This window comes from Phacochoerus africanus, chromosome 8 (genome assembly GCF_016906955.1).
Source record: "Phacochoerus africanus isolate WHEZ1 chromosome 8, ROS_Pafr_v1, whole genome shotgun sequence".
NCBI lineage: Eukaryota > Metazoa > Chordata > Mammalia > Artiodactyla > Suidae > Phacochoerus > Phacochoerus africanus.
The window spans coordinates 80,987,820-81,008,250 of record NC_062551.1 but is presented as its reverse complement, the minus strand read 5'-3'; the positions used below and the strand labels follow the sequence as shown (position 1 = coordinate 81,008,250).

General features: G+C 49.7%; 2 protein-coding genes and 1 pseudogene across 2 annotated transcripts; 2 read left to right on the top strand and 1 right to left on the bottom strand.

Annotated features, from left to right (window-relative positions):
* The first annotated feature begins 8,371 nt into the window (after positions 1 to 8,371).
* On the top strand, positions 8,372 to 9,998 carry ID3 (inhibitor of DNA binding 3). The gene is made up of 3 exons (XM_047792549.1): positions 8,372 to 8,756; positions 8,880 to 8,963; positions 9,513 to 9,998. The coding sequence occupies exons 1-2, from the start codon at positions 8,382 to 8,384 to the stop codon at positions 8,937 to 8,939; spliced, it is 435 nt and encodes a 144-aa protein (XP_047648505.1). The 5' UTR covers positions 8,372 to 8,381; the 3' UTR covers positions 8,940 to 8,963; positions 9,513 to 9,998.
* A 1,348-nt stretch (positions 9,999 to 11,346) lies between these two features.
* Positions 11,347 to 17,925, top strand: LOC125133337 (proline-rich protein 36-like). Its single transcript, XM_047791448.1, has 5 exons — positions 11,347 to 11,353; positions 13,772 to 14,226; positions 15,754 to 15,829; positions 16,385 to 16,531; positions 17,479 to 17,925. Exons 1-5 carry the CDS (start codon positions 11,347 to 11,349, stop codon positions 17,607 to 17,609), a joined length of 816 nt encoding a protein of 271 aa, XP_047647404.1. The 3' UTR covers positions 17,610 to 17,925.
* A 2,198-nt stretch (positions 17,926 to 20,123) lies between these two features.
* On the bottom strand, positions 20,124 to 20,212 carry LOC125134844 (uncharacterized; annotated as a pseudogene).
* Between the last annotated feature and the right edge of the window lie 219 nt (positions 20,213 to 20,431).

Below are 20,431 nucleotides of genomic sequence, written 5' to 3'. Positions count from 1 at the left end.
GGCCTGGAATTAGAACAGTTCTGCATGGTAATGAATCATGGTAATCAGGACCTCTGAATGCTTGTCTTTCATAAATACAGAATGAGAAAGCAGATTAATTAATGTAAGGAATGCATTTGGAATGAATCTTGGGATCTGTGGGTATAATAAAAGGTTGAGGACCACTGATCGAAATAAATATCTCATTTTACAGGTGGGGAAACTGATGCCCTGAAACGAGAAAGGATTTGTCCAGGGTTGTTAGAGAGTGGCAGAGCCAAATTCAAATGCTGGGTTTCTGGGCCCCTGCCCCCAGCCACCTGGAAGTCTTTTGTCTTGAACCAGCCCCCTTCCTCTCCCAAGACTGTCCCAAAGACCACAGAGGAGGGATCCAGGAGACCCAACCCACTTCCCATCAGGGTCCCAAGGCCACCATCCGGTCCTGGGCCAGGAATTCCTTTCACAGACTGAATTAAACTGAGCTGAAAATAATTCTGAACTCTTGGAAGCCTCCACCAGCTCCTATTCCTACTCTATCCTGGTCTAGCCGGCCAGGCTTCCCCAAGTCTCCTCTCTGCCATCTTCTGGGCTCCCCAAGACTTCCCCTGCCAGCTCCCATCTCCACACATATACATGTGTAGGGAGAGTGATGTTTAAACAGAATGCTGACATCCCGGTTTCCCTCTTCTCTGCACTCTCCAAACAGGCAGGAGAAAGGGTGGCAGAGACTGTGCTAATCCAGCACCATTCCTAGGAGCCAACTGTGCTAATCCAGCACCATTCCTAGGAGCCAACCCAGGCCAGAGGCACAAGAAATAGAGAGAGCAGAGGACACAAAGAGCCATAGACTGTGTCTGAGACAAAGAGAGAAGAAAAAGCCTAGATGTTTAGATCAAGATAAAGGCACGGAGCTAGAGACAGACGAAGAGAAGACAGATAAGACAAAGAGAAGGAGCAGTGCTCTTGCGATGCAGCGGGTTAAGGATCCAGCACTGTCAATGCGGCAACTTGGGTCGCTGCTGTGGCTCAGGTTCCACCCCTGGCCGGGGAACTCGCACATGCAGCAGGGGCCAAAGAGACAGAGACAGAGACGGAGAAGGAGGTGAAAATGAAAGGGATTTGTGAAAAGGAAAATTAGAAGAGAAAGCAGGAAGACGAATTCAAAATTGAGAAAGCGGACCGAGGGAGGGGCAGACAGAGCCGGGGCGCGATGGAGGGGAGAGGAGGGCACCGAGAGCGCGTGGGAAGGCGCTGGGCCTTGGGGGCGCGGGGGTCCCGGGGGGCGGGCCCTCCTCCCGGCGCCTCGTCCCGCCGCGGCGGTCGGAGCGGCCACATTCCTCGGGTTTCCCACACACTCGCCATCAAAGCGTCCCCAAAGCCCCGGCTTTTCCCGCGCCCCTCCCCCGCCAGGGCCGGGGAAGCTATTTTTCACCCCCTCCTGGTCTTTAATCTGTTGTGGGGAAAGAAAGCGGCTTTTGTTGGGCGAGGGGCTGCGCGGGGGGCGGGGCGGGGGCGCCGGCGATTGTGTGGCCCGCAGCTGCGCGCCTGGGGCCGCCGGGGTGGGGCCGCTGGGGCGCGGGGCGCGGGGCGCGGGCGGGGAGGGCACCGAGGTCGAGCAGGGCCGGGGCGGGTCGACCCGGCCGGGGTAGGGGCAGCGGGGGCGCGGGGTGCGGGCAGCAGGGTCGCGGGGCGGCGGGGGGGGCGGCGAGGGAGTGGAGGAAAAGGCCACCCGGGCGCGCAGGCCCATTGTCCCCTTGGCCCTGCTCTGCACCTGGCCCGGAGATTGGGGGAAGATGGACACACGCTCAAAGGGCACACAGGGAGAAGGCTGCACACCCGGAGGAGGTCGTATACCCAGGCAGGGGGCCATGAGAGCTCTGGGAGATACACCACACATTTAAGCAACCCTCAGGGAGACACGCGCATGCACACACACTCTCTCACAGACACACAACCCTCAAGAAGGGTCCCACAGCCAGAGAGGGACCAACACACTCAGGGAGAAACACAGATTCAGAAGAGAAAGACACACACACACACTGCCGGACACCATAAAGTTCTGTGGAACAAAATGGATTTCCCATATGAATTTCCTTCTCCTTCCATCCCTAATTTCTCCTTGATACACCCCCATTCTCCACCTTTCTCCCTCCAGTTGGTAGCCTGGCTCATGCTTCAGAGGACACACTCTGGTCACAGGCAGCCCTGCTCTGCCTCTCAACAGCAGTGTGACCTTGGGCAAGTCACCTTACCTACCTGAGCTTCCATCTAACCCTAACCCTAACCCTAACCCTCTTGAGAGAGATAGTATATGTAAGATGCTTGACTCATTGTTCTATTGTTCATCCTCGAAAGTTAGCTTTAACGAGCATGCTGTTGCTTGGGCCGCTGCAACGACACACAGGAGCAGCTTTAGCCAGCAGGAGGCTCTCTCTGAGCTGCAGCCATTGTCTCTGCTTTCTGGCACCCCTGCATTTCTGCCTCACTGCTCCACTGGGCGTGTAATGGGGGGACGCTTCCCCTCTGGCAGGGTCAGTTCTGTCCCCAGGCCAGATCCCTCCTTTCCTGACCTTTGAACTGCTGCTAAGATCTGGGCCAACATAAGACAATATCTGGGCAGGGTAAACATTGCTTTTCAAGGCATTTTTTTTTTTACCTTCATCTTTTCTTGCCTCAGATGCCATCATCTTTCCTTTCCTGAACCACATTACTGGGAGCTCAAATCCAACTGTCAGCCTCTGTCTGTGGCAAAGAACATTATTCCTGGGAGCCATAGCATCAGAGTCATCCAGCACAACTTGCATTTGAGACAAATCCTCTAAGCGGTCTCCCTAACGTAATAACTGGGGTGGAAATTAATTCAGTACATCTCTACTAATTGTGCACTCTGTGCCAGGCACTGTGAGAGATACTGAAGCCAGGGAGACATTTATGACATGACAAAGCAGATGAGCTATAAGCCCCACATGATGGTAGGAAGTGTTCAGGAACCTTGAATGAACGTGCTTTGGAAATAGCAAAAGTTCTGCAATATAGTCCTTTCCTTTTGTTATCTATTCAGTCAAACTCCCACACAACCTGCTCATGCTCTCAAAAATCAAAAAGTTCCAAACTTTTCTGAGCAGAGAAATGAGGTTATCCCTGTCTGTCCACATTAGAGGACAGCATGAGGGAACCAGTCTTTGTGGGTCCGGACACTGTGTGCAGTTTGAATGTCTCTCTCCTTCTTTGTGTGTATCAATGTTTGAGCCACAGGCCTGGGTTCAGATTTTGATTGTGGGAGTTTTTTTTCCTGCCAGCTCTGGAGACAGATCTCTTTGACTCTCACTATCTTTGTCAAATACCTACCCCAAAATTCTCTAGAGAAGATTATACAAGACAGAATTTATAAAGCACCAGTACCAGATAGTTTCTCAGAAAATAAACTCTTTCCAACTTCCCTGTGGTTGTCTATCCACACACACACCCAGATTCCAAGCCAGTCCCTGGACATCCTATGACCACTGCCTACCTGCTGAAGTAAGGGGTTAGTTAAGTTCAGGGTAGTATGGCTGGACCAACCTCAGCTGGCTTTGGGTTGAAAGAAGGAGAGAGGGAAAAATTCAACTCCAAAACTGACTCCTAAAAACAGGAGTAGCCATCCTCCACTTTGTTTAAGAATAAACATTCCTTGAAGCATGGATAAGTAGGGGGTTTTTTTTTGGGGGGGGTTCACATTTCCAAGAAATTTCCAATGCTCTCTGATTCTCTCTGCTTAGAAAACATTTCCCCTAATGTCCCCAATACTTTAGCATCTGTCTTCCGACATCATGCTGCCCTTGCTTTTGTCCATCCAGTAGAATAAAACCCTCTCAGGTCCAAGCTGCCCTCCCAGGAGGTCACTTGAAGGGTCAGAAAGAAGACTATAAACACGGAAGGCTAAAAGCTTTGAGACCGGTAGACCTGGGTGCGAATCTTAGATCTGCAACTTATTAGCCATGTGACTGTAGATAAACACATCAACATTTCTGAGCCTCAGTCTCCTGGTGCATAAAATGGGTCCATGAGATGATGTAGAGAAGACAAGCAGAATTTGGTAAATAGTTAAGATTTAGTGAAAGATGATGATGGTGATGGCACCAAGTATTTCTGAACCATAGAGTAGCGCATCTCGGAGGCCCCCGATGTCCCCACTCTAGTAAAGGACTCATGCCTTAGATCCAGATGCTTTGCACAATTCCCTTCTCAGTATTGCCCATATTCCTGAGAACAGTCTTGGCAGGAACCATTAAACTCACTTGGCACTGCCTAGCTCACTCACCACGGGCTACATCACATCACAGCACATGAAAATAACTACTTCCTATGGCACTTTCCATTCCTTGTCCTCTTGATCCTCCCAGCTGTAAGGAAGATGGTTGTTATTTTCTCCCCATTTTACAGGGCAGACAGCTGAGGCAGAGGAAGGACAGGTAGTCCATGCAAGGATTTGAGCCTGGCCTTGATTCTGAATTCTCTGTGCCCTCCTTGTATCACATGAGTCTCAAGCAGTAGTTTGAGGTCTAGCTTTTCTAGGGGGAGGAGATGGGGTATGTTCCCAAGTGTATGGCTGGGAAGTCCTCAGCACATCTTTAGATGTACTCGGTGAGCAAACAGGTACATATCAGGAAATGCAGGGTCTGAGGTTGTTCTGAGATACAGGGGACCACCCTAAGACTAATGAGAGTTAGAGGGTAGAGTGGACAGGGAGCCAAATGAGGGAGGTGGCCTGGGTCCTGGCCCCAGGTCAGAAGCTGATATCCACAGTAATCTTGAGCAAGATTCGAGGGTTCCTTGATCCCCACTTTTAACATAAATGGCAAAAAAATAGAAAGGCAGACAGATAGTTAGAAGCCCAGTTTAGGCAAAAAGACATCTGCAATTCTCATCATCATTACTTTGGCTTTGAAATTGACAGCTCAGAGACCCCCCACCAATTTTTAAAATTTTAAAGACAAAACCGTATAACTTAATACTTTTGCCAACTCTTAAAAAAAAAAAATCAGAGAACACAACACTGACTTTTTTTCTTTTCTTCTCTTTTTTTTTTTTTTTTTAAATTTTGGCAAAGGAAGATTCAGTTCCTGGAAATGCTTACAAAATGATTCCTGACACTGGGAGGAGATAGTTAAAAAAGGAAGAAAATGATGACAAAAAATTATAAACATATATAGATAAAGGAAGAAGGTGTAAAGGAAGAATAAAGGAAAGAAAAGAAAGAACTAAAGGAGAGAAAGAGAAGAAAAAGACTTTAAAGGGCTCCAATTCAAGGAACGTTATCAAGTTCTCAGCATCTGCAATTCACAAGCCGCTCGCCGGCAGGGGCGGTGCAGGCCCCGCCCCTTCCTCGGGTGTCGAGCACTCATTGGTGGGGGCGGCAGTCGCCGGCCGGTGACTGCCCGAGGAAAGGTTGCCTGGGACACGCATCCCTGTGTGAACGCATGACGTCCCACCCTGGCGCCAGGCTGTCTGGGGCTGAGTCTTAGATCAACACAGCTGTGGGACCGGGACCCACAGCTGGGCAAAGGAGCGGATTCCTCAACAAAAAATAGGATTGTGAGAAAAGTTCTGAAACAAAAACAGCGCAGACAAAAGCCTTAATGACATCCTTTCATAAAAATAAAAAATGCAAGAGGGGGAAAAAGCTGGTAAAAGGAGCAGAACTGGGAACAGAAAGTTCAGAGGCATTTGGAATAAGAGACTGAGGCCCCACCACCGCCAAACAAGTTGCAGAAGGCCTGAGCTAGCTCTGGCGTCTGACGTTGGGAAAAAGAAATCTTTGGGGTTCAAACTTTATTCAGGATTCTTAGTCTTAACCTGTTTCTTTCAGCATCAGGATCTTACTTTGGAGAGTTCCCTTAGAGCTCATTTGCCCCTCCTTCCCTCAATTTTACAGAAAATGAAGCCCAGGAAGGAAAGAAATTTCTTTCAAGGCTCTTTGCAGGTTATTGGCATGACCAGGACAGAATTCTGCTTGCTGATGCCCCTGCATCCCTCTCGGGTCTATGTCACCCAGCTCATGGGCATTTCAGCCTGAACGCATCTTGGGAGATAATGTAAAGGTGCTTTGCAGATGGCTGTTCAAGTCTAAGGCATCAGTGGTAGTAATGGAGGAGGGAAAAGGAGAGAAGGGAATCTGTGTGGACCTGTGGACTGAGCACACAGCACTCAACCATCACCCTGCTGGGTCCTCAGCCACCAGGGAGAGGAACAGGTCTGCCTTGCTAAAGATATAAGGTGGGTCTAGTTAGTTCCATTTTATAAACTGGAAAATGGAGGCACAGAGAGGTGACTTACCCAAAGTTCCCATTCTTAGTAAAAGAGAATGGGGATTTGAACAGAAATCTGCCTGGCCCTGCAGGCCGTGATTTTTATAGAACCTGGGCTTGACTGTTTTACACAAACCACAGAAATCTGCATGAGAAAAGGAAAGGGTTTTCTACTTGGTCATTCAGGAGTCTTCATAGGCACCATTTCCCCTTCCCCCATGACCAAATATAGCTGGCACACTCTTCACTTGATGTCTGTAGCATATATAGACTGATTTGTCCATTCACAGGACATTTTCACCCTCTTTCTTATATTAAAGAGGTCCTTGAAAACATTCATATTTCAGGAAGAAATCTTTTCAAAGACCTCTTTTTGGGGGCACAGAGCCCTGTGGTATGATGGCAAAGAACAAGACTTCAAGTCTGGCTCTGCCATTACTGGTGGTGTGGTGGTGTAAACTTGGAAATATTTTATAGCTCCTTTCTGCACTTCACCATCCCATACCTGCCTGTCCAAATTTCAGAAAGGGTTAGACCTCCCTTTATGAGTTGGAAAGCTTTTTAAATAATCACTTCGCATCATCTCCCCATTTTATTCACAAGGCAACTGAACAAAACCCAGAGTACCTGGGCTTGTTCAAGATCACATCACAAATGAGTGGCAAGCTAGGATGTTGAATCTAGGACTCCTAATTCCCCATCTAGTGTCCTTTTTACTATGGTTATTTTGAGACTCTCCTCACTCTGAGCTCCCATTGTCCTGTTAATCAGTGCCACATACTATAAGAACTCTTAATGGTTTCCTGTGTTAATCTTGTCTCCCCAAATTGTGAGATTCTTGAGAGCAGGAGCCACTGTTTTATGTGGAGTGACTCCATAAATATTTACCAACTAATTGATTAAGGAAGCAACCATTGGGGGCATCCCACTTGGTCAGTTCCGAGATGGAAACCACTATTTCCATGCTTCAGATTCCCCAAAAGTCCAGAGACATAACAAGAAGACAAAAAAAGAAAACTGAATACAATGTCCTGTTGCAATAGGAGGCTTAACTTGCCTGTCTGCTGGTCCTTTCCTGGGCTTTCTGATAGAGCTGGAGCCATTTCAGCAAGACTAAGAATAATCAAGTCCAGGTGGCCTGCCCTTCCATAGCAGAAAAGCACAGAGTCGGGTGATGAAATTACCGAACTGTTGTTTTCTGCATAGAGATGTGGAGAATAGGGAGAAAGGAGAGGGTTAAAAGAGATTCACTGACCCAGTAGGAGCTCCTAAAAAGGTTATCTAGAAGTCATCCCTCTGTCACCCCATATTCAAAACTCTGTCCAAAATTCTAATCAAACTCACTTCCAAAACATAACTGGCATGTATCTGGCTCCTTATGGAGTGCATAGGGCCAGAGAGTGGGAGCCCTTTCCTTCCCCATGGAAAAATCACGAATTCAGGCTGCTTTCTTCTTTTTTTTCCCTTCCTCCCCTTGCTCGAATAAATAGTGTTCTTTGCTCAAACCCCCTTCCCCCCCTCTTTCTGCAATCTCAGCGCCTAGCTCAAATCTGTTTTCTTCATTGTAACCTCAGCTTCACCGCAATTAATTTTTTCCCCCTCTGGTCACAAGATAATTCCTGACGCCAGTGAGTCTGGAGGTCAGACGAACAGCAAATTGGGGAACAAGGCGGCACTAATTCCTTACAAGTTTCCCTTGAAAAATCTTTTGCTTTAAAAAAAAAAAAATCTTCTTTGCTGTTCAGGGATTTATGACATCGGAGGACTGTGGGTTCGAACCAGTGTGGGGCTGTGGGTGGACTGGCAGGGGGCAGGGGAGCTCTAAGATCTGGGGCGCTGCCAGGAAAAGGCAAATTCTTGAAGTTAATGGTTTTAAGCGATTTTTAAAACCCTTGCTGGCAAAGAGGCCCGCCTCTCCTCAGTATCAGCGCTTCCTCATTCTTTGAACCCGCTGCTCCGCGGTATTCGGCGTCAGATCTGCCAGAGGAAGCCTGTTTGCAATTTAACCGGGTTGTGAACGCCCAGGGTTGGCAGAGGCGGGGCCGAAGCAGGCTGTTTTGCATAAAGGGGCGTGCCTTCCAGGCGGGCTCTATAAATGCAGACATCGGCGCGTGTATGCGCATTGCAAGCTGTTTAAGGGGTTCTTTGGGGTTTTTCCTCTTTTCTGTACTTCCAGTCTCATTCCTCAGTATGAAGGCGCTGAGCCCTGTCCGCGGCTGCTACGAGGCGGTGTGCTGCCTGTCGGAACGCAGCCTGGCCATCGCGCGGGGCCGCGGCAAGGGTCCAGCAGCTGAGGAGCCGCTGAGCCTGCTTGATGACATGAACCACTGCTACTCGCGTCTCCGGGAACTGGTACCCGGAGTCCCGCGAGGCACTCAGCTTAGCCAGGTGGAAATCCTGCAGCGCGTCATCGACTACATCCTCGACCTGCAGGTGGTCCTGGCCGAGCCCGCTCCCGGACCCCCAGACGGCCCGCATCTTCCCATACAGGTGCGCGTGGGCGTGCTCGGGAGCCGGGGCGGGGCTCAGCTGAGCTCCAGGGCAGGGATGCGGCGGGACCCCTAGAACTTCCAAGTGCCATGCCTTAACTCTCTCCTCTTTTCCTCTTGTCAGACAGCCGAGCTCGCTCCGGAACTTGTGATCTCCAATGACCAAACGACCTTCTGCCACTGACCTGGCGGTCCTGGTGCTTCCCAGGTGAGTGTCCACGCCTTCTCCCGGGGGGGGGGGGGGGAGCGGCTAGTGCTTAAACGGCAAATCCTGGAGTTGGTAGGCCTTTTACGGGATTACTAACCACTCGGTTTAGGGAAATCGAGGCCAGAGCGGTGCAAGCGACTTGCCCGTGGTCCCATCAAATGAATGACGGAACCAATTCCCATCCAGTGTCCGTTTCAACCTGAAACGCACGTTGTCCCTGGCCTTACCCATGGCCAAAGACGCGCGAAAATAGGCGCAGTGCCGACTAAATAAAATAGCTAGTCTGTTTGTAGCTTGGAGTGGTAAAAGGAGCATGTTTTCCTCAGCCCCCTCCTAATTAGTGCCAATTCCAAAAGGGAGGGGTGGTGCAAGCTCGCCTGTGGTCCTTTGGCGCCAACTGGGTCGGGGGGGAGCGTGGGGCGCGGAGTTATCAGCTGGAGGTAGAGACCAAGTTTCCTCCCTGGCGCCGGCCAGTCTGCGGACGGCCCCCGCCTCGGCGCGCTCGGCGGAAACTGACGGCTCCCTGGTCTTCTTTCCTCCCCCGCCCAGAACGCAGGTGCTGGCGCTGGTTCCGCCTGGGACCCTGGGACCCTCTACGGCCGGAAGTCCTAGGGCATGGATTGGCCCCAACTTTGTCGTGCCCACTTGACTTCCCCAAATCCCTGCCTCGAGGCTGGACCTGCGCCCGGGAGCGAAGGACTGTGAACTTGGGTGGCCTAAAAAGCCAGAGCTAGCTCTGGCACCAGCTGGGCGGCCTCCCGCAGCCTCCACCCCACCCCCAAGTTTTAAAGACTGTCTTTCAGTGTGTGGAGGTGTAGGGGGGTGGTGGCTACACTCCAAACTCTGCCAAGGCAGCGGTAGAGCTGGTCTTCTGGTCTCCTCGGAGAAAGGCTCTGTTGCCCTGATTATGAACTCTATAATAGAGTATTTAGCTTTTGTACCTTTTTTGCAGGAAGGTGACTTTCTGTAACCATGCGATGTATATTAAACTTTTTATAAAAGTTAACATTTTGCATAATAAACGGTTTTTAAACATTTGTGTCTATAATTTGATTCATTAAGTGCTAACACTTTCTCACAAGGGTGAATTTAGGGGGAAATAAATTAATGTCTTTCTTGGAGCTTGGGAAAAGTAAACTTGCTTATTCCCTTAAAAGGGAGATGAGGGAATACCCAGCTAAGACTGGTGGGTAAGAGGGGGGAGTAAAAAGGGCTCATAATGGAGCCCCACATCCACTGGGTGCAGAGGAGAGACTTGCCCTGTCCCCTCCTTTTACAGATGAGGGAAGACTGGAGAGAGTAGGTGACTGGCGCGAGCTCACCAGCAAGTTAGGGGCTCAGGGTCTCAGCTCTTAAGGTCCCTTGATAGTTGTTTTGCTAACTAGCAGGTGGCTATCCTCAACGGCATTAATTATTCATAATGTCTTTCTAGCAGAGGATGTGGAAGAGGAGCCTCACCTGGTACACAGACAGGGGTGGTGGTTGATAGACCCATTTCAGAGATGAGTAAACAGATCATTGGGGCTGGTTTCATTTTCCTCCTCATATTCTCTGGTTTAGCCTCCTTTTGGGATTCCAAAGTTGGACAAAATAGGAGAGGGGTCTCTTCCCTTAAATCCCCAGTCACTCTGATCAGAAGGAGTTTGGTTGGGAAATATGGGAACCAATCCCTCCACTACCAGTTAGTTGGAGACTCTAACCCTAGACTAGGAATCTGAGAAAGAGGCCTTAACAGCCCTCACATCTGGTACTTCCTTCCCATCACACCTCCAGTAGGAACCTACTCTAAGCATCTTTAGCCCTGTTTCAGAAATGGAGATATTGGGGCTCAGTGGATAATGGATCTGAACCAGATTTGCATAGCCCTCTCAGAGGCAGAGATGGGATTTTTGTTTTTTTTTTTTTAGGGTCACACCCACAGCATATTCACTACAGGTGTGGATCCACAGCAATGCAGGATCCGAGCCTCATCTGTGACCTACACCACAGCTCATGGTAACGCCGGATCCTTAACCCACTGAGCAATGCCAGGGATCAGATCTGCATCCTCATGGATGCTAGTCAGATTCGTTAACCGCTGAGCCATGACAGGAACTCCAGTGATGGGATTTTAATATTAACTTCAGAGACTACAATTGTAGTGAACAAGAGCAGGGGCTGAGACTAGTTCTTCCATGTGGCCAGGCCTGGGAGTCTAGCAGAAGACAAATCCCCCAAATCATGCTATCCTCCTTTTCCCCCAAAGTAGCAGTTCCCCAGGTGGGTTCTACCAGGCACCTGGCTTCACTAGATTCCCGTTTATGATATGATCTCATCTGTGTGTTGGCCCCTGGCATGAGTTACTTCAATATTTCATAACAAACAGGACACGTCATCACCCTTCATGCCTGGTGAGCTTTTGGGGGTGAACAGGGGTATGTCATGTGGGGAGGCAAATTTTGTCTTTGGCAACCATCCTCCTAGCTGACCAGTGTTAACCTGTTTCCTGGTCTCCTCCAATGAGCTGATGGAAGGTATGAGCATTTTCTTCAGAAAATAAACACATGCACATACAGCTTTTCAGAGCAATGCATTCCTCCAATGCCCTTGGAAGCACTCAGTCCCCATGTGAGGAACTCTTGCTTCAAACCAAGAAAGTATCCAGGCTGGGGAGTTCCCGTCATGGCGCAGTGGTTAACGAATCTGACTAGGAACCATGAGGTTGCGGGTTCGGTCCCTGCCCTTGCTCAGTGGGTTAACGATCCGGCGTTGCCGTGAGCTGTGGTGTAGGTCGCAGACGCGGCTCGGATCCTGCGTTGCTGTGGCTCTGGCGTAGGCCAGTGGCTACAGCTCCGATTGGACCCCTAGCCTGGGAACCTCCATATGCCGCAGGAGCGGCCCAAAGAAATAGCAAAAAGACAAAAAAAAAAAAAAAAAAAAAAGAAAGTATCCAGGCTGGATCATTTGTTAGGATTTCTGTGCTAGCTCTGGAGTCAGCCATTCAAGCATGCAGGTCCTTGCTCTGCCACATACAGGCTGTATGACTGCCAGCTAGCGGCTACCTCGATTGAGCCTCAGCTTCCACGTCTATATGAGATTGCTGATCTTGAGGATACAGTTCTGAGGCACCTGGCCCCACATTATACCATTAATTGCAACAGAGGCAGGCACTGCACTGGAGGTCCCATGCCCTTTCTGCCACTGCATGCAGCTTCCTGCATGCAGTTGTGGGACTATGGAAGGCTAGGAAGAACTGAATCGCTTATCTGCCATGTGACCATGAGCAAGCCACCTCACCTCTCCAAGCCTCTCTCCTCCCTTGCTCAGCAGTTGGTGATTCTTATACTGCTACCTCCCTGGACAGAAGATAATGGTGGGAAAGTTCTTTGAAATGCATCACACACCTACAAGGTATTATTAAGCTAATTCCAAGGAAATTGCCTGTCAGGTCCGCTGAGACTGAGCTGTTCAGGTGGCTGGGACAAAAGCTGAAACCAGCATGCCAATTCATTAGTCATTGGAGAGTGAAAGCAATTTGGCCCTCGGTCAGAAAACTCTGAGAGGGGAGAGTTGTCATAAACACCTATTGAGTGCCCACCAGGTGACAGGCTCTATTGATCTTAGTTTTTTTCTAATCCTCACCACAACCCAGCAAAGTGGGTATCATTATTCCCATTTTACAGAGAAGACAGATTCAAAACGTCTGAATAACTTGATCCAGGTCACACAGCAAGGAAGTGGCACAGCAAGGATTAGTATATCCAGCTCCATGTAGCTTTAAAGCCTATGTTCTCACTTCTACTCCAGGCCAAACTTACCCCTCCACAGTCCCTGCACCTGGCACATATTTGGCCCCAGTAGGTGCTTTTACTGAAAGACCTAAGCCCACCCCAGCTCTCCCTCTCATTTATGGAATGGGGTGATGGTACTCTCTTTACAGGTTTGTGGTTGGAATTAAAGATAATACTCAGGAGTTCCCGTCATGGCTCAGTGAAAACGAATCTGACTAGTATACATGAGGACCCAGGTTTGATCCCTGGCCTTGCTAAGTGGGTTAAGGATCCAGCGTTGCCCTGAGCTCTGGTGTAGTTTGCAGAAACGGCTTGGATCTGGCATTGCTATGGCTGTGGCGTAGGCCAGAGGTTACAGCTCATTTGATCCCTAGCCAGGGAACCTCCATATGCCGTGGGTGTGGCCATAAAAAGATTAAAAACAAGAAGTAACATTCATAAAACACCTACCAGGCTCCCTGAAAACACAAGATCCACTATTAACAGAGTCTTACGTTCACTGAAGCATCAGCTCTAAAAAACGGACTTTTGGAAGGGGTTTTTACTTTGTAAATTAGAAAAAAAACAAAACAGGTTCAGAACAGACAAGTAACTTGCCCTTGCCCACACAGCTCCTAAGTAACAAAGCAGGGATTCAAATTCATGCCTGTGACACTGGAGATGGTGCCCTTTCCGAGAAGGCCAGTTATAGCTCTCCTTAGCTGTGGATGCGCCAGACAACCTTCAATTATCTGTCTTCCCGGCCTCATCACCTCGCACAGCCACCACTCTTCTCTCTTCCCCGAGCTACATCCTAAAAAGCTCCTGTCGCTCTCTCTTTCTCTCAGAACTGCTCCCCGCCCTTCTGGGAGAGATGCTCCCCAACTCCACTTCCCCGCGCCGGGGCAGGGGCGGAGCCTCGGCCCACGTGGCCCAGAGCCCAACTGGGCGGAGCCTATCTGGTCACGCCCTCGCCCCGCCCCGCCCCGGCGACCCGAGCTCCCCCCCTCGGGCCCTGGGGGCCGCTCGCAGGTGTTCGCTGGCGCCCGGATGTCTGAGCTCTGGCTCCGCTCTGGCTCCGGCTCCCTCCGCAGCCTGCGGGCGGGGCTCCCAGCCCATCCGGAGCCTCGCGGCGCCCCTGCCGCTCTGCCAGCAGCGCGGCCTCCCTGTTCCCAGCCTCCCGGCCTGGGGGGCCCCCCCGCCCAGCCGAGTTGCTGACCCGACTGCTTTCCCGCTGCCCCCAGCTGCGCTCGGGCCGCTGCAGCCTCGGCGCGCCCCCACCCCGCTTCCTGCCTCGGCAGCTTTGCCCGGACCGGGCGGCCGCCCTGGATCGCACCCCGTTCCTTCCTTCCTTCATTCTTTCAGGCAACTCGCATTCCTCGAGCGCCTGCGACGTGCCCCGCACAAGGCCTCTCCGACCTTCCGAGTGTGGCCCACCGGGGTCCTCCCAGAAGCCTCTGCCCTCCTCACCCCGCCCTGGACTCTCCTCTCTGATGTCCTGTTTCACTCAGAGGGTAGCATTTAATTGTTCTCTGATTATTTCTCCTGTTAAGGGTCAGTCGGTGGCAAGGTCAAGGGAGGGCTTTGTGACCGAAATCAGGGGTCAGTCTGAAAGTAGGGTGAGGGATCAGAATGTGGCCAGAGTTGGGGTTCAGCCAAACCGTGGCAGGATTTGGAGATAGTGTGGGTAGGAGTTGGCAGCGCTCTGTCTATGGCCAGGCTTAATAGACAGGGAGGGTGTGAGGGTTAGTGTGAATAGCATCAGTAGCCAAGATTAGTGAGTCAGTCTTTCAGTAGGGTCAGTGGACAATCTGGATCAGGGTAATAGGTCACCCAGAGACCAGGATTTGGGGGTTGACTTTGACAAGCCAGTTAAGGGGAGAAGGGCGCTGTAGCTTTCTGAACTCACATTAGTGGTTCCTCTGTGGGCAGGGGGCAGGGGTGGTGGTGACCATAGCTTCCCCCTGCATCGTCCAGGTGGAGCTGGCCTTCCGTCTAGGACACTCATTGTCCTCAACACCACCCTGCTTTGATCATGTGCCAGATGTAGGGAAGGGGTAGGTAAGGGGGGCAAAACTCTCATTGAATCAGACCATGGTCAGAATGGCAGTAACACTGGCCATGGCAGGGAGGCCCTAGGTGTCCCAGGAACCCCATCTTGGAGTCACCCATGTTTAACAGGTAAGTTGATGCTCTTCCCTGGACCCTCTGTCATTTTTTCATAAATCTAAAAGTTATCAGGGACGGAAGGGCCCTTAGAGGTCACACACATGACCCAGAGAGGAGAAGGAGCTTCCTCAGAGACACACAGTAAGTTAGTGGTTAAGACAGGACTCGAACCCATGCCGCTGTCTACATTCTATCTAGGATATTTTCTGTGATACTCCGCCTACCCTGGGCCAAGATTTTTCTTCCCACTCTAGAGGTGGGGCAGCTGAGGCCCTGCGAAGGTTCAGGACTCACACAGCTCTGACAGAGGGGCTCCTGGGGGCTGGTGGACAGCACAGCACCTGCCCCCTACCCGAGGATCTGGAAATGTGAAGTCAGGCAACGGTGGTTCCCCAAAGCATCGTCTCCTTGTCCCTGCCACCCAGCCCCCCTCCCTCACACCCTCATTAGGAACAGATGAAACAAGGGTGGCCAAGCAAAGCTGGGGAGGGGAGAGAACACTTTTTAAGAACGGCTGGGGAAAAGCTTAGCTGGGTTCTTAGGGAAACATGTGGAACTCATTACCCCAAGTCGAGGTGGTCGCTGGCCAGCTGGCAGTTGGTCGGTTTGGGGCTAAAAGTGTGTGTAGTGTGGCACCCAAGGGCAGACTCCCCAAAATAATCGGCTTGCTCCCTGATCCAGGTTCTTCCTGAACCTGGTTTTGTTTACAGCCTATGCCATTTTTAGCATTTGGAAAAAAAAAAAAAAAGGTTTTAAGACACCTAGTCCTGGACCACTATGGGTTTTGAGGGGAGGAGACAAGGACTTGGGGATCATCAAGACAGACACCCCACCACCATCTACACCCTGACTCATACCTGTTCTTTTCCCAGCAGGGCCCCTGGCAGGTCTTACAGTGGGACCAGATGTATGAAGGCGTTGACTTAAAAAATATGCACAACCTTAAAGGTGAGAGTTAAGTTTTATTTGGGGACAAAATGAGGACTGTAGCCTGGGAGGCAGCATTTCAGAGAGCTCTGAAATCCTGCTCCAAAGAGGTGGGGGGAATGTGGGTGTAGATGTGATTTTGGTGAAGGGAGAGGTTCCTGCAGCCATGCACACGCTTCACAGAAGTTAGCTGCTTGTCTCCCAAAGGTCACTGCTAGTCCCAAGGAGCAGGTGTCACCATGAAGGATTTTAGTGCTTTTCTAGATACGAGGAGACACAAGAATCGCGCTCATAAAATCTCCTCCTGAAAGTATCTATCTATCTGAAGACCTGTTCTGCCAGTTTTCCCAGAGCACAGGTTTGACTCCATAGTCAAAGACAGCAGCAAGAAACTCTTCAAAAGAGGCCATTCGATAGGACACAGCATTTTCATCTCTGTGGTAATAGGAGATGGGGGTTGGGGGCTGCCTCCATTTCAGCCTTGCAAGGCTCACAGATATTAGGGGACCTGTCAGATGTCACCCTGGGGTAAGTGTCAGAGCCCAAGTCTCTAACGTAACCTGTTGATGTCTGCAGCTCTTTTAAATCTTTGTACAAACCAACGCCGCATAGAATGGTCTTCAAACAGCCATCACAGCCCTGCTGTGCTTTCTGTGAGTTCGGGAATCAGACAGATGCTGGTTGAAATGCGGGCTTTGTCATCTAGCAGCTTTCCCATCACAGGTAAGTCATTTATGCTCCCAGAGCCTCCGTGGTTGCTGTGATGATTCAAGTAGATGACATATGTAAAGCACCTGGCACTTGGGAGGCCCTGGGTGACCCCCACCCCAGGGCCTGCTGGGCATGGTTGTCAGATTCCTCACAGAATTCCTCCATCATCTCTCCTGGTGGCGGTGTGGTTGGCCCAGTCCAATCGCAGCATCTCAGCACTGCCTGTCCAGCCTGTGTGCTCTGCAGAGCCCTTCCACACACATGCAGGAGTGTCTGATCAGCAGGACAGCTCGGTGCAGGGACTAAAAAACTGGGGCTGCACCCCAGGGTCCCCACTCTTAGGCTCTGCCACCTCGAACAAGCTCCTTCACCTCTCTGAGCCTCAGAGAGCCACCACAGAGCCCTGCTGAGGGTTTAGTGAGGAACTAAAGGCAAGCATCTAGGGGTCTGCTAGCACGTGGAGGCACTCAGTAAGTCAGAGGCAGAGTTAGGAATAGTCCTATTTCACAGAAGAAGAAACTGAGTCCCTCAGGGGGTAAGTGATTCATCCAGTGTCATGTGGAAAGATCCCTTCACAGACCTGGGATTAAAAACCACATCTTCAGAGTTCCCCTTTGTGGCTCAGCAGGTTAAGAACCCAACAAGTGTCTGTGAGGATGTGGGTTCAATCCGGGGCCTTGCTCGGTGAGTTAAGGGTCTGGCATTGCCACAAGCTGTGGTGTAGGTGGCAGATGAGGCTCAGAGCTGGCGTTGCTGTGCCTGTGGTGTAGGCCAGTAGCTGCAGCTCAGATTTGACCCCTAGCCGGGGAACTTCCATGTGCCGCAGGTACAGCCATAAAAAAAAAAAAAAAAAAAAACAGAAAAGGAAAAAAACAGATCTTCATGTTCCCAGTCAGTACCCAGTTATGACTTTCTCGTTATTGGAATTTGTAATTATTTCATGACAATCATGTTTGCAGCTGGTTGGAAGGACAGAGCTTCAGACCCTGTGAACTTGTCCTGGCTCACCCTGATCCAGAACCACCTCACCTATGAAAGCACCCTCCCTAGAAGAGAATGGGGCTTGGGGTGTGGGGTAAGAAGGACGTGACCCAGAGGCCAGAGAACCTGGAGGCCAAACGTGTTATCATAGGTACGAGCAGTAATTTTGTGATCAGACTGACCTGTCTCTGCCACCATTAGCTGTGTGACCAGCTAAATGACACCACCTCTCAGCCTCAGTTTTTCATCTGTAAAACTCCCAGTAGGATCTCTTTCATAGGGTTGTTGTAGAAATTAAATAAGACGTTCGAGGTAGAGTACCTGGCACAGGTGAGCTGCTTGAAATTGGCTGCCCTTATAATTTTATCAAGATAAAGTCAAGGAGTTCCCGCCATGGCTCAGCAGTAATAAACCCAACTAGTATCCATGAGGACTTGGGTTCTATCCCTGGCCCCGTTCAGTGAGTTAAGGATGCAGGAATGCAGTGAGCTGTGGTGTAGGTCACAGACCTGGCTCAGATTCCATGTTGCTGTGGCTGTGGCATAGGCCAGCAGCTACAGCTCCAATTCAACCCCTGGCCTGGGAATTTCCATATGCCAAAGATGCAGCCCTAAAGGCAAAAAAAAAAAAAAAAAAAGACGAAGTCCAGCAGGAACCATCCACTTCTTTGTCATTATTCTCATCTGTGAATCTTTTTGTAAAGTTTCAATTAAATAAAAAATGAATAATACAGATGTTCTAATACTTGGCTACTGAAATGCCTGTGAGTGCCCACACTCCTCCACCTACTTGTAAATTTGGACAAATTCCTTTTTGCTATTTCTTTGGGCCGCTCCTGTGGCATATGGAGGTTCCCAGGCTAGGGGTCTAATCGGAGCTGTAGCCACCTGGCTACGCCAGAGCCACAGCAATGCGGGATCTGAGCTGCGTCTGCAACCTTGGACAAATTCCTTAACTTCTTTTGTCCTGAGCATATGCATCTGTAAAATGGGGATAATAACGGAGTTCCCTGGTGTCTTAGCAGGTTAAGATGCAGATTGTCACTGCTGTGGCTCAGGTAGTTGCTGTGGCACAGGTTCAGTCCTTGGCCTGGGAACTCTGCATGCTGTGGGCATGGCCAAAAAGAATTTTTTTTTCTTTTCTTTTTTTTTTTTGTCTTTTTGCTATTTCTTGGGCTGCTCCCGGGGCATATGGAGGTTCCCAGGCTAGGGTTAGAATCGGAGCTGTAGCTGCCAGCCTATGCCACAGCCACAGCAACAAGGGATCTGAGCTGCGTCTGCGACCTACACCACAGCTCACGGCAACGCTGGGTTGTTAACCCACTGAGCAAGGCCAGGGATTGAACCCCGCAACCTCATGGTTCCTAGTCGGATTCGTTAACCGCTGGGCCACGACGGACACTCCCAAAAAGAATTTTTTAATAAAAAAATTAAAAATGTAAATAAAACGGGGGTAATAAAAGTCCTTGCCCTAGGCAGTTGTGAGGATTAAATTAGTGAACACATAGACCTCTCAGACTAGCTCTTATGTCACATAATAGGAAGTGTCCCCAAATGCTAGCTGTCATTCATTATCTTAGGATACCGTGTGAAGTTTTTCTCGTATATTCTATAGCCATGTAGGCTTTTATATAAAATTTTAATGTCTGGATTTTTAAAAAATAAAATTAACATTTCAGAAAGAGGTATGGATTTTTATCACATGGTTTTGTGAGACCAGGCCCCCAGCCAGCTTCACACCCAGACACACACACATGCATGCATGAAGACACATATATACACACACTTTGAAGAGGGTCATGCTATGCTGCGCTGCTTTCCATATGGGCTGAAACAAGCCCTCTTAGCCTGAGGTACTGCCTGCCCACTCCCTCCTGCTCATCCTGCTCTGCAGAGGGAGGCTAGATGCTACCATCACCTTTCAGCAGGAGAATTCCTTGGCAAAACTGACCTGAGAGGAAGCCCTGGCTCCAGGTCTCAACCTGTCAGAGCCCAGGACGCAGTCCTGGTTCTATCCCCCCTTGCTGTGCAACCCTGGGCATGTAGCTTCCCCTCTCTGAGCTTTGGCTTTTCATCTGTGAAAGGGAGCTGATTGTTTCTACCTTTCAGGATTGTTGTGAGAATTAGAGAAAAGCACAAAACATGCCTGGCACATAGTCATTGCACTGTAAATGAGAGTTCTTCAAAGCCTGGCTGTTTTTTTTTTAACTCAGGGAAAGCTATCTTTGGCATTTTTTTTTTTTTTTTGGCAGTGTCTGTGGCATGCAGAAGTTCTTGGGCCAGGGGTAAAAACCCTCCCTATGGTAGGGACCTAAGCCACAGCAGTGACAACACCAAATCCTTAACCCACTGAGCCACCAGGGAACTCCAATTTTGTGTATATTCTTAAATAAAACAGAATTATAGTCTGTGTGCCTTACAAAGTTAATGCGCTTTATTGCTTTTTAAACACATCTGCTAGGAGTTCCCTTGTGGTACAGCAGGTTAAGGACTCAGTGTTGTCACTGCAGCAGCTCAGGTTGCTGCTGTGGTGAGGGTTCAACCCCTGGTCAGGGAATTGCCACATGCTGAGAATGAGGCCAAAAAAACAAACAACAACAACAACAACAACAAAAATCTGTTAATCCAATAAAGGTGGTTTTCCTCCTAAAATCATTTTCTATTTTATTCATATGTTACAAACTATAGAAATGATCCTTGAAAGTATAGTCTTTCATATTTTACAATGTCTGGGCATATCACTGAGGCCCACTGAGCCTCAGTTTCCTTATCTCTAAATTAGGGGGGAAAATGCCTTCCTTACAAGGTTGTTCTGAGGAGTCAGTGAGATGCTGTATGTAAAAGTGCTTTGTACCTTGTAGTATAAGTCCAATGGGAATAAGAAATTATTATTTCCTATTTTATTTATTTATTTGTCTTTTGTCTTTTTAGG

Excerpts from the sequence above, each read along its gene's own strand:
- ID3 (XM_047792549.1), top strand. The coding sequence starts at position 8,382 with ATGCGCATTGCAAGCTGTTTAAGGGGTTCTTTGGGGTTTTTCCTCTTT. Across the intron at positions 8,757-8,879 it reads GCCCGCATCTTCCCATACAG|ACAGCCGAGCTCGCTCCGGA; the intron begins GTGCGCGTGGGC and ends TCCTCTTGTCAG.
- LOC125133337 (XM_047791448.1), top strand. Across the intron at positions 14,227-15,753 it reads TGTCCTGTTTCACTCAGAGG|CAGGGCCCCTGGCAGGTCTT; the intron begins GTAGCATTTAAT and ends TTCTTTTCCCAG. Across the intron at positions 15,830-16,384 it reads AAATATGCACAACCTTAAAG|CTCTTTTAAATCTTTGTACA; the intron begins GTGAGAGTTAAG and ends TGATGTCTGCAG.